The 12316-nt window shown below is 31.4% G+C and overlaps 2 protein-coding genes across 2 annotated transcripts in view; one reads left to right on the top strand and one right to left on the bottom strand.

The window, feature by feature from the left end:
- The window catches only part of LOC134711413 (Fanconi anemia group M protein-like), a 68204-nt gene that overhangs the window by 21360 nt on the left and 34528 nt on the right, over nucleotides 1–12316 (bottom strand). The gene's annotated exons all lie outside the window — the stretch shown is intronic.
- Nucleotides 8495–9707, top strand: LOC134711412 (acetylcholine receptor subunit beta-type lev-1-like). Its single transcript, XM_063571976.1, has one exon. It carries the CDS (start codon nucleotides 8520–8522, stop codon nucleotides 9597–9599), a length of 1080 nt encoding a protein of 359 aa, XP_063428046.1. The 5' UTR covers nucleotides 8495–8519; the 3' UTR covers nucleotides 9600–9707.

Here is a 12316-nt window from a genome sequence, read left to right as displayed (position 1 = left end):
CAACTAAGACTTATTCTTTCATTGAAATGTGAAACTCCCCTTAGGATACAAAATATCAATTTAGATATACAAAATGATTTTATTTTTAAACAAATATACCAATAATTGAAAATTGTTTTATTTTTCAATAGCCTCCAGCCTTTTAGCATTGATTCTTGCATCACTGAAATAAAGAAGTATAAAAGCTTCTAATATCAAAGGTTGAACTCATTTTTGTTCTCAAAATGTATGTGAAATGGCTTTCTTTACTTATAATATTATGTATTATTAAGGCAACTGTATGCCAGAATTTAACACTCTACAAGAAACTACACAATGACTTATTCAATGACTATAATCCAGATATAACACCATTTGACACTGAAAATGGCAATTCAAATAAAAAGTGGATTAAGTTTCAGTTGTATAACCTTGGAATAAACCATTATGATGAAGTAGATGGAATATTATCTTTGACTGCAATAACAATTCTCACATGGATGGACTCTTCACTGCGATGGAAACCGTCTGACTATAACAATATTACCCAAATTACTGTTTCTACAGGTACAGTCTGGTTACCATATATCATTCTATTGAATGATGCAAACAAACTTGAACCGTTTGGCAGTACCAGTCCTTCCAAAGTCAGCATTTCATATAATGGGAACATAAATTGGTCCCCTGCTCATGTAATCAACTCTAAATGTCCAGCTAATATGAGAAAATTTCCATTTGATGAACAAAAATGTTCATTAACATTTTTAGTATGGGAACCAAGTAAGCAGATATATCTTGAACCAGTATCAATGCCATACAGTGACTATTTTGAAGCTAAAAGCCCAGATTGGATAGTACAAAGTTGGGAAGTAAAACCTGATAAACAAGGAAATATATCTTTGGCAGTTGTTCTGAATATCAAACGTGAACCACTATATTATAACATCCTGGTATTTACGCCAATAGCTGTATTATCATTACTGAATCCACTTGTATTTCTGCTTCCACAAAACTCTGGTGAAAGAATATCTTATGGAATGACAATATTGCTTTCATTCGTGGTATTCTTGACACTGGCGTCTGATAAAATACCAGCTACATCAAATCCAATATCATTTCTGATTGTCTTCATCGTCTTAGTGTTTATTGCAAGTGCTGTCATACTGTTGTTCAATATCTTCAACTGCTACTTTTTTCAGAAAAAAGACAAGAAAATCAAAGGATTTTTGAAGAATATAGCAAAGATTTTGTGTAGAAAAGGGAGAAAGGAGAAGTTCTCTGCAAATGATGAAATTACCATCTTCTACAAAGACATAGCATTATGGTTAGACAAGTTCTGTTTTGTAATGTCTTATATTTTTATGTTTAGCTTGATAACTGTATATTTCATTATATTACTTTACTGAATAGTAAAAGAATAGGAATTTATTACATTGGTGGCATTGAAATATAATAGCTTAAGTGAAAAACAAGGCTAATAATTTTAAAATGTGAAATCAATCAGACAATTTCACTTACAGTGTGACATAATACAATGATAGGGTTGTCAATACATATTCAAAGATGTTGCATCCTCATTGAAAACAAAGACATAGTGACTTGTATGTTATAAATTAGTTTATAACTTATTCCATTTAAAAACCCTTGTTTATTGTACCTCATGTATATCTCATTAGAATCATTACTCTGATTAAAAAAAACATATATAAATAAACTCATTGTAGATACCAGGATTGAAATTTTATATTTAAGCCAGATGCCCATTTTGTCAGTGGAGCTTGAATCTAAAAATGTTAAAAAGGCCCAAAAGTGTACAAGTTGAAGAGCATTTAGGACCAAAAATTCCTAAACAATTTGCCAAATACAGCTAAGGTAATCTATTTCTGAGGTAAAAAAAAGTCTTTGTATTTAAAAATTCAAAGTTTGGTTAAATAAAGGCAACAGTAGTATATCGCTGTTCAAAACTCATAAATCCATGGACAAAAAACAAAATCGGGGTAACAAACTAAAACCGAGGGAAACACATTAACAGTTCATTCATAATTATAAGTCAAGTCAACACTTAAGTGCTGACTACTGGGCTCGTGATACCCTCTGGGAATTAAAACTCCACCAGCAGTGGCATTGACCTACATATGTTAAGTCATTTATTTATTAAAATAAAAGAACATAGTTCCAATATTGTTGATTATAACCTAGAGTTAAGTTTTATAAGAATGTGGCAAGAATTGTAACCTTGAGAAAGCTTACAAGGACATTTCAGTAAATTTTATATTTCCTAACAAGATAATGCTGATATTAACTGAAGTTTTATAAATATCTGGCTAGAATTGTAACTTTGAAAAAGCTATCTAGGTCGTTTCAATAAATTAAGAATTTCCAGGGGACATAAATTTTTTGAAAAAAGTCCACCATTTTCGAAATTGTCCAAGATATTTCTGATATTAACCTAGAGTATAAGTTTTCTTAAACCATGGCAAGAATTGTACCTGTAAGAGAACAAACTAGACCAGATGGATAGACGGACAGATAGATAGACATCCATTACTTCCATGTCCCCACAATGTCTTACGCAGGGGACAAAAAACGTACATTTCATTTTTCCCTTCATGTTCATGTAATCAACAAGAGTACCAATGATGTTTCATGTCAAAATAGAAGTGCTGACTACCTAGTTGGTGATAGCTACACCAGTGGTATGAACCCAAAATTATTTTTTTAACCAAAGAACAAGCTTACACTTAAGCACACCAGACAAATGCAAGGAGCACCAGTGATGCTAGAATCAAAATGTTCGAAGATTAAATCAAATATAAAGTTAAAAAAACGCTGAAAGGTCTGGCCTTCTTTACTAATCATTGATATTATGTTGATAGTCCTATATATGAAGCTTTATTACAACTGTCACATAAACTTAATATTAACCAAGAAAAATAAACATTGACCAATGAACTATAAAAATGAGGTCAAGGTCAGATGAACTATGCCAGACAGGCATGTACAGCTAACAATTATTCTATACAACTAATATAGTTGACTTTATAGTTTAAGAACGAGTGCACACACTGAAATGTCTTGTCTTATTTACTAATCATTGATATTATGTTGATAGTCCTAAATATAAAACTTTATTACAACCGTCACATAAACTTAATATTAACCATGAAAACTAAACATTGACCAATGAACCATAAAAATGAGGTCAAGGTCAGATGAACAATGCCAGGCAGGCATGTATGGCAAACAATTCATCAATACAACAAATATAGTTGATCTATTGCCTAAAGTTAAAAAAAACAACAAGCCAAAACACAAATACTTTACACTGAGCAATGAAACCACAAAATGAGGTCAAGGTCAAATAAAACCTGCAGGACTGACATATAGATCATAAAATATTTCCATACAACAAATATAGTTGACCTATTGCATATAGTATTAGAAAAAAAGACAAAAAATCAAAAACTTCATTTAAACCACAGTACCATGAAAATGAGGTCAAGGTCAGGTGACACCTGCCAGCAAAACATGTACACCTTACAATCATTCCATACACCAAAAATAGTTGACCTATTGCATACAGTACAAGAAAACAGACCAAAACACAAAAACTTAAATATAACCACTGAATCATGAAAATGAGGTCAAGGTCAGATGACACCTGCCAGTTGGATATGTGCACCTTACAGTCCTTCCATACACCGAATATACTAGACCTATTACTTATACTATCTGAGATATGGACTTGACCACCAAAACTTAACCTTGTTCACTGATCCATACATCTGAAATGAGGTGGAGGTCAAGTGAAAACTGTTTTAAGGGCATGAGGACCTTGCAAGGTATGCACATACCAAATATAGTTATCCTATTACCTATTATAAGAGAGAATTCAACAATACAAAAAAAAATCAATTTTCTTCAAGTAGTCACTGAACCATGAAAATGAGATCAAGGACATTGGACATGTGACTGATGGAAACTTCATAACATGAGGCATCCATATAAAAGTATGAAGCATACAGGTCTTTTACCTTCTAAAATATAAAGCTTTAAAGAAGTAAGGTAATTCTGCCTAAGCTGTCACTAGATCACTATCCCCATGTCCAGCTTTCTGTGACAAAAGTCGCAGGCTTGACAAAAAAATACCTAAAAGTTGTGTCTAATAGTTCAATATTTCATTGACAGTTAATGTACAGAAAATTATCGTATTAACATTTTGTTTCACAAAAATTGCTGCCTTCCAAACTGGTGATCCCTAGTAGAATAAAACTTCCACCAGTATTGGTATCGACCACTTAGCTGTGAAATACCAGGCTAACAATTTAGTACACAAAATTCATCAGTGATGGTACAAAAAAAGACAGCTTGGAGACAAAATTCCTCAAAAATTATGCAAAAATAGGTAAGTAAGTCTGCAAAATATTCAAAGTATATTTCACAAATGTAATAAATTTAAAAAAGGCTTTCAATCAAGTGCCATTTCAAGATTTGTTTTGATTTTTTTAGATCATTTTTATTTTTTGCACATATATTTCAAATAATCCTACCAAGAATGAAAGCTTTATGTCAAACAGCCTCTGATGGACATACAAGGGGACATGCAGAGACTATGACAATATCCCAGAAGTGCAACACAATGGGGACATATTGTCACTTGTGGACCTAATTATAATATTGGGGAAACCTGTAAATCAAAAAATTTGTAAGGGTTCCGCGGAACCCAGTGTCTCGCCTATATAGCTACTTTTGCTGTAAATCGCAGGCTCAACAAAAGTGAGGAAAAAAATCAATAAAAATATTCCTCTTGATACTATCTTATGATTGTAAGAAGCTTCTGTCCAAGTTTGGTAAAAATCTAGGATAGTTAATGAATCTAATAAATGTTTTGAAAACTTTAACTGCAGACTGTATGTAATGTAAACTGGAAGAAAATCTAAGTCCATTTAAAAGTAAAATACAGAAAAATGGAGTTATCTTTTTACAAAATTTACTTCTGGATACTATTTTATGATCATAAATAAGCTTCTGTCCAAGTTTGGTACAAACCCAGGATAGTTTAAGAAAGATGTTGAAATTTTAAAAACTTTAACCACAGAGTGAATGTTATGTTTCCCCGCAGAAAAAAACTAAGTCCATTTATAAGTAAAATACGGATAAAATGGAATTTTATTTTTACAAAATTTACTTCTGGATACTATCTAATGATCATAAACAAGCTTCTGTCCAAGTTTGGTAGAAATCCAGTATAGTTTAAGAAAGTTATTAAAATTTCAAAAACTTTAACCACAGGGTGAATACTTGTGGACGCCGCCGACGACGACGCCGACGCCGACGGAATGTAGGATCGCTTAGTCTCGCTTTTTCGACTAAAGTCGAAGGCTCGACAAAAATAACTTATATAATTTATTTGATTCAATTCGTTTTATTGAAACTTTTAAGGTTAAAATATTTTGTTTTAGATTCTGTAATCAAACTATCAGGAGAAATAAAATGCCCAAAATTTATCATGAAATTAAGTGTTAATTTCAGAAATTCATGCATGTTTCATTCATCGTTTCTAACATTTTACCTTAAACATGATAAAATACTCCTCCATAATTTAAAAAAATCAATTTTGATATAAAAAAAAACAACTTTCAACTCATGTACCATTAAAAGCAAATTGTAATATTTATATTTGACGAGCAATCATTTCAATTATTCCAAACACCTTCCTTGGACAGCAACAAACATTGACTCAATCAGATATAATACAGGCAATTACCTAATTGCAAGCATATATTGAATTTAAAAACACATAAAAAACAAAAGTAAATACATATTAAATTACTAAATAAACACCATATAATTGTGTTCATCTAAGCCCTTATTCTTTCATTGAATTGTAAAACTCCTCTATACAAAATATCAATTAAGATATACAAAATGATTTTTTTTTAGCAAATATACCAATGATTGAAAAGTGTTTCATTTTTTAAAAGCTTCCAGCCTGTGAGCATTGATTCTTGCATCAATGAAGTATGGTACTATAAAAGCTACCTATATCAAATGTTGAACTCATTCTTGGTTCTGAAAATGTATGTGAAAGTGCTTTCTTTGCTTATGATATTGAATATTCCTAAGGCAACTGTATGCCAGAATTTAACAGACTACAAGAAACTACACAATGACTTATTCAAAGACTATAATCCATATATAACACCATTTGATACTGAAAATGGTAATTCAAATGAAAAGTGGATAAAGTTTTGGTTTTTTAATCTTGGAATAAACTATTATGATGAAGTAGATGGAATATTATCGTTGACTTCAATCACACTGCTTACATGGCTGGACTCTTCACTGCGATGGAAACCGTCTGATTATAACAATATTACACAAATTACAGTTTCTACAGGTACAGTCTGGTTCCCACCTATTATTCTATTGAGTGATGCAAACAAACTTGAACCGTTTGGCAGTACCAGTCCTTCCAAAGTAAGTGTTTCATATAATGGAAACATAGAGTGGTCCCATGCTCATGTTATCAATTCTAAATGTCCAGCTAATATGAGAAAATTTCCATTTGATGAACAAAAATGTTCATTAACATTTTTTGTGTGGGAACCAAGTAAGCATTTATGTCTTGAACCAGTATCAAAGCCATACAGTGACTTGTTTGAAACTAAAAACCCAGGTTGGATGGTACTAAGTTGGGAAGTAACACCTGATAAACAAGGAAATATATCTTTGGCAGTTATTCTGAATATCAAACGTGAACCACTATATTATAACATCCTGGTATTTACGCCAATAGCTGTATTAGCATTACTGAATCCACTGGTTTTCCTTCTTCCACAAAACTCTGGTGAAAGAATATCTTATGGAATGACAATATTGCTTTCATTCGTGGTCTTCTTGACACTGGCGTCTGATAAAATACCAGCTACATCAAATCCCATATCATTTCTGATTGTCTTCATTGTCTTAGTGTTTATTGCAAGTGCTGTCATACTGTTGTTTAATATCATCAACTCCTACTTCTTTCACAAAAATGACAAGGAAATCAAAGGATTTCTGAAGCATATAACAAAAATTTTGTGCAGAAAAGGGAGGAAGGAAAAGGTCTCTGTAAATGATGACATTTCTATCTTCTACAAAGACATAGCATTGTGGTTAGACAAGTTCTGTTTTGTGATGTCTTATTTTTTCATGTTCAGCTTGATAACTGTATATTTCATTATATTACTATTCTAATACAGGAACAAAGAATAGGTATTTATAATATTGGTGGCAATACATTTATGATAGCCTCAGTTCAATAAAAGCTAATAATTTCAAAATGTGAAATTAATAAGACAATTTCACTAGTGTGACATAACACAATAATAGGTATTGTCAAGACATTTCCAAAGATTGACTAGAACAAGACACAATAACTTATAATTTGTACGTTATTCCATTAAAAAAACCTTGTATATGGTACCTCCTTTACATGTATATTTCATTAGATTTATTGCTCTGATTAAAAAAATATATATAAATAAACTCATCATAGATACCAGGATTGAAATTTAAAATTTATGCCAGACGTGCATTTAATCTACAAAATGCTCAACAGTTACGCTCAAATATAAAAATGGGGAAAAGGCCGAAGTATGAAGTTAAGTTGAAGAGCATTGAGGAGTGAAACCTCCCTCCCCCCCCCCCCCCCCCCCCGATTTTTTTTTTTTTAGATATCTCTTAAATAAAATTTTGAATCAAAACCAAAAAGTATACTGATCTTAAGATTAGTATAACTAAAAAGTAAGTAAAGTTTAAAGCAATAACCGAATAACCATGAATCGTAACACTAATAAGTGTGTAAAGTTTTAAGCAATAATCATAAAAAAAAATTGAGATACTGCGCGACAAGTGAAAAAAATACACCCTGTTTTAGCTACTAAGTCCCGTAACTCAAAACATTTTTATCTAATTTTCACTAAAGAGTATTCAGTTAATTTGACCATAATAAGAAACAACTATGCTAAGTTTCATGAAATTTTGATAAGTTTTAAAAATATTAAAATGAAAAATATCCTCTATAATGAAATATCAATTTTGATATTAAAAAAAATCCTTTCAACTCATATTCCATTAAAAGTAAATTGTTGGAATAGCATTATATTTGGAGAGCAATCATTCCAATTATTCCAAAAACCTTTTTTGGACAGCCACAATAATTGACCTATCAGATATGATATACGCAATTAGCTAATTGCAGGCAAATATTGAACTAACACAGCAATAAACAAAGTATATACAAATTAAATTACTAAATAAACACCATACAATTGTCTTCAACTAAGATTTATTCTTTCATTGAATTGTAAAACTCCCCTATACAAAATATCAATTTAGATATACAAAATGATTTTTTTTTAGCAAATATACCAATGATTGAAAATTGTTTTATTTTTCAATAGCCTCCAGCCTTTTTGCATTGATTCTTGTATCACTGAAATAAAGAAGTATAAAAGCTTCTAATATCAAAGGTTGAACTCATTTTTGTTCTCAAAATGTATGTGAAATGGCTTTCTTTACTTATAATATTATGTATTATTAAGGCAACTGTATGCCAGAATTTAACACACTACAAGAAACTACACAATGACTTATTCAATGACTATAATCCAGATATAACACCATTTGACACTGAAAATGGCAATTCAAATAAAAAGTGGATTAAGTTTCAGTTTTATAACCTTGGAATAAACCATTATGATGAAGTAGATGGAATATTATCTTTGACTGCAATGACAATTCTCACATGGATGGACTCTTCACTGCGATGGAAACCGTCTGACTTTAACAATATTACACAAATTACTGTTTATACAGGTACAGTCTGGTTCCCATATATCATTCTATTGAATGATGCAAACAAACTTGAACCGTTTGACAGTACCAGTCCTTCCAAAGTCAGCATTTCATATAATGGGAACATAGATTGGTCCCCTACTCATGTTATCAACTCTAAATGTCCAGCTAATATGAGAAAATTTCCATTTGATGAACAAAAATGTTCATTAACATTTTTAGTATGGGAACCAAGTAAGCAGATATATCTTGAACCAGTATCAATGCCATACAGTGACTATTTTGAAGCTAAAAGCCCAGATTGGATAGTACAAAGTTGGGAAGTAACACCTGATAAACAAGGAAATATATCTTTGGCAGTTGTTCTGAATATCAAACGTGAACCACTATATTATATCATCCTGGTATTTACGCCAATAGCCGTATTAGCATTACTGAATCCACTTGTATTTCTGCTTCCACAAAACTCTGGTGAAAGAATATCTTATGGAATGACAATATTGCTTTCATTCGTGGTCTTCTTGACACTGGCGTCTGATAAAATACCAGCTACATCAAATCCAATATCATTTCTGATTGTCTTCATCGTCTTAGTGTTTATTGCAAGTGCTGTCATACTGTTGTTCAATATCTTCAACTGCTACTTTTTTCACAAAAAAGACAAGGAAATCAAAGGATTTTTGAAGAATATAGCAAAGATTTTGTGCAGAAAAGAGAGAAAGGAGAAGTTCTCTGCAAATGATGAAATTACCATCTTCTACAAAGACATAGCATTATAGTTAGACAAGTTCTGTTTTGTAATGTCTTATATTTTTATGTTTAGCTTGATAACTGTATATTTCATTATATTACTTTACTGAATAGTAAAAGAATACGAATTTATTACATTGGTGGCATTGAAATATAATAGCTTAAGTGAAAAGACAATTTCACTTACAGTGTGACATAATACAATGATAGGGTTGTCAATACATATTCAAAGATGTTGCATCATCATATGCATTTGGATTGATTAAAACACAGACCCTTGTATACTGTACCTCATGTATATCTCATTAGAATCATTACTCTGATTAAAAAAAACATATATAAATAAACTCATTGTAGATACCAGGATTGAAATTTTATATTTAAGCCAGATGCCCATTTTGTCAGTGGAGCTTGAATATAAAATGTTAAAAAGGCCCAAAAGTGTACAAGTTGAAGAGCTTTTAGGACCTAAATTCCTAAACGTTTTGCCAAATGCAGCTAAGGTAATCTATTTCTGAGGTAAAAAAAGTCTTTGTATTTCAAAATTCAAAGTTTGGTTTAATAAAGGCAACAGTAGTATATCGCTGTTCAAAACTCATAAATCCATGGACAAAAAACAAAATCGGGGTAACAAACCAAAACCAAGGGAAACACATTAACAGTTCATTCATAATTATAAGTCAAACCAAGGGAAACACATTAACAGTTCATTCATAATTATAAGTCAAGTCAACACTTAAGTGCTGACTACTGGGCTCGTGATACTCTCTGGGAATTAAAACTCCACCAGCAGTGGCATTGACCTACATATGTTAAGTCATTTATTTATTCAAATAAAAGAACATAGTTCCAATATTGTTGATTATAACCTAGAGTTAAGTTTTATAAGAATGTAGCAAGAATTGTAACCTTGAGAAAGCTTACAATGACATTTCAGTAAATTTTATATTTCCAAACAAGATAATGCTGATATTAACTCAAGTTTTATAAAAATCTGCCTAGAATTGTAACTTTGAGAAAGCTATCTAGGCCGTTTCAATAAATTTAGTATTTCCAGGGGACATAAATTTTTTGAAAAAAGTCCATCTTCCACCATTTTCGAACTTGTCCAAGATATTACTGATATTAACCTAGAGTATAAGTTTTCTTAAACCATGACAAGAATTGTACCTGTAAGAGAACAAACTAGACCAGATGGATAAACAGACAGATAGACAGACGGACACCCATTACTTCCATGTCCCCACAATGTCTTACGCAGGGGACAAAAAACGTACATTTCATTTTTCCCTGCATGTTCATGTAATTAACAAGAGTACCAATGATGTTTCATGTCAAAATAGAAGTGCTGACTACCTAGTTGGTGATAGCTACACCAGTGGTATGAACCCAAAATTATTTTTTTAACCAAAGAACAAGCTTACACTTAAGCACACCAGACAAATGCAAGGAGCACCAGTGATGCTAGAATCAAAATGTTCGAAGACTAAATCAAATATTAAGTTAAAAAAACGATGAAAGGTCTGGCCTTCTTTACTAATCATCGATATTATGTTGATAGTCCTATATATGAAGCTTTATTACAACTGTCACATAAACTTAATATTAACCAAGAAAAATAAACATTGACCAATGAACTATAAAAATGAGGTCAAGGTCAGATGAACCATGCCAGACAGGCATGTACAGCTAACAATTATTCTATACATCTAATATAGTTGACTTTAAAGTTTAAGAACAGAGTGCACACACTGAAATGTCTTGCCTTATTTACTAATCATTGATATTATGTTGATAGTCCTAAATATAAAACTTTATTACAACCGTCACATTAACTTAATATTAACCATGAAAACTAAACATTGACCAATGAACCATAAAAATGAGGTCAAGTTCAGATGAATAAATGCCAGGCAGGCATGTATGGCAAACAATTCATCTAAACAACAAATATAGTTGATCTATTGCCTAAAGTTAAAAAAAACCAAGCCAAAACACAAATACTTTACACTGAGCAATGAAACAACAAAATGAGGTCAAGGTCAAATAAAACCTGCAGGACTGACATATAGATCTTAAATTATTTCCATAAAACAAATATAGTTGACCTACTGCATATAGTATTAGAAAAAAAGACCAAAAATCAAAAACTTAATTTTAACCACAGTACCATGAAAATGAGGTCAAGGTCAGATGAACCATGCCAGACAGGCATGTACAGCTAACAATTATTCTATACAACTAATATAGTTGACTTTAAAGTTTAAGAACAGAGTGCACACACTGAAATGTCTGGCCTTATTTACTAATCATTGATATTATGTTGATAGTCCTAAATATAAAACTTTATTACAACCGTCACATAAACTTAATATTAACCATGAAATCTAAACATTGACCAATGAACCATAAAAATGAGGTCAAGTTCAGATGAATAAATGCCAGGCAGGCATGTATGGCAAACAATTCATCTATACAACAAATATAGTTGATCTATTGCCTAAAGTTTAAAAAAAAAAACAAGCCAAAACACAAATACTTTACACTGAGCAATGAAACAACAAAATGAGGTCAAGGTCAAATAAAACCTGCAGGACTGACATATAGATCATAAAATATTTCCATAAAACAAATATAGTTGACCTATTGCATATAGTATTAGAAAAAAAGACAAAAAATCAAAAACTTAATTTTAACCACAGTACCATGAAAATTAGGTCAAGGTCAGATGACACCTGCCAGCAAA

Source organism: Mytilus trossulus, chromosome 3, assembly GCF_036588685.1.
Source record: "Mytilus trossulus isolate FHL-02 chromosome 3, PNRI_Mtr1.1.1.hap1, whole genome shotgun sequence".
Lineage (NCBI taxonomy): Eukaryota > Metazoa > Mollusca > Bivalvia > Mytilida > Mytilidae > Mytilus > Mytilus trossulus.
Note: the sequence above shows the minus strand (reverse complement) of the source record. Positions and strands in the feature narration are given on the sequence as shown.

Coding starts and splice junctions, on each gene's coding strand:
- LOC134711412 (XM_063571976.1), top strand. CDS start 8,520: ATGTATGTGAAATGGCTTTCTTTACTTATAATATTATGTATTATTAAG.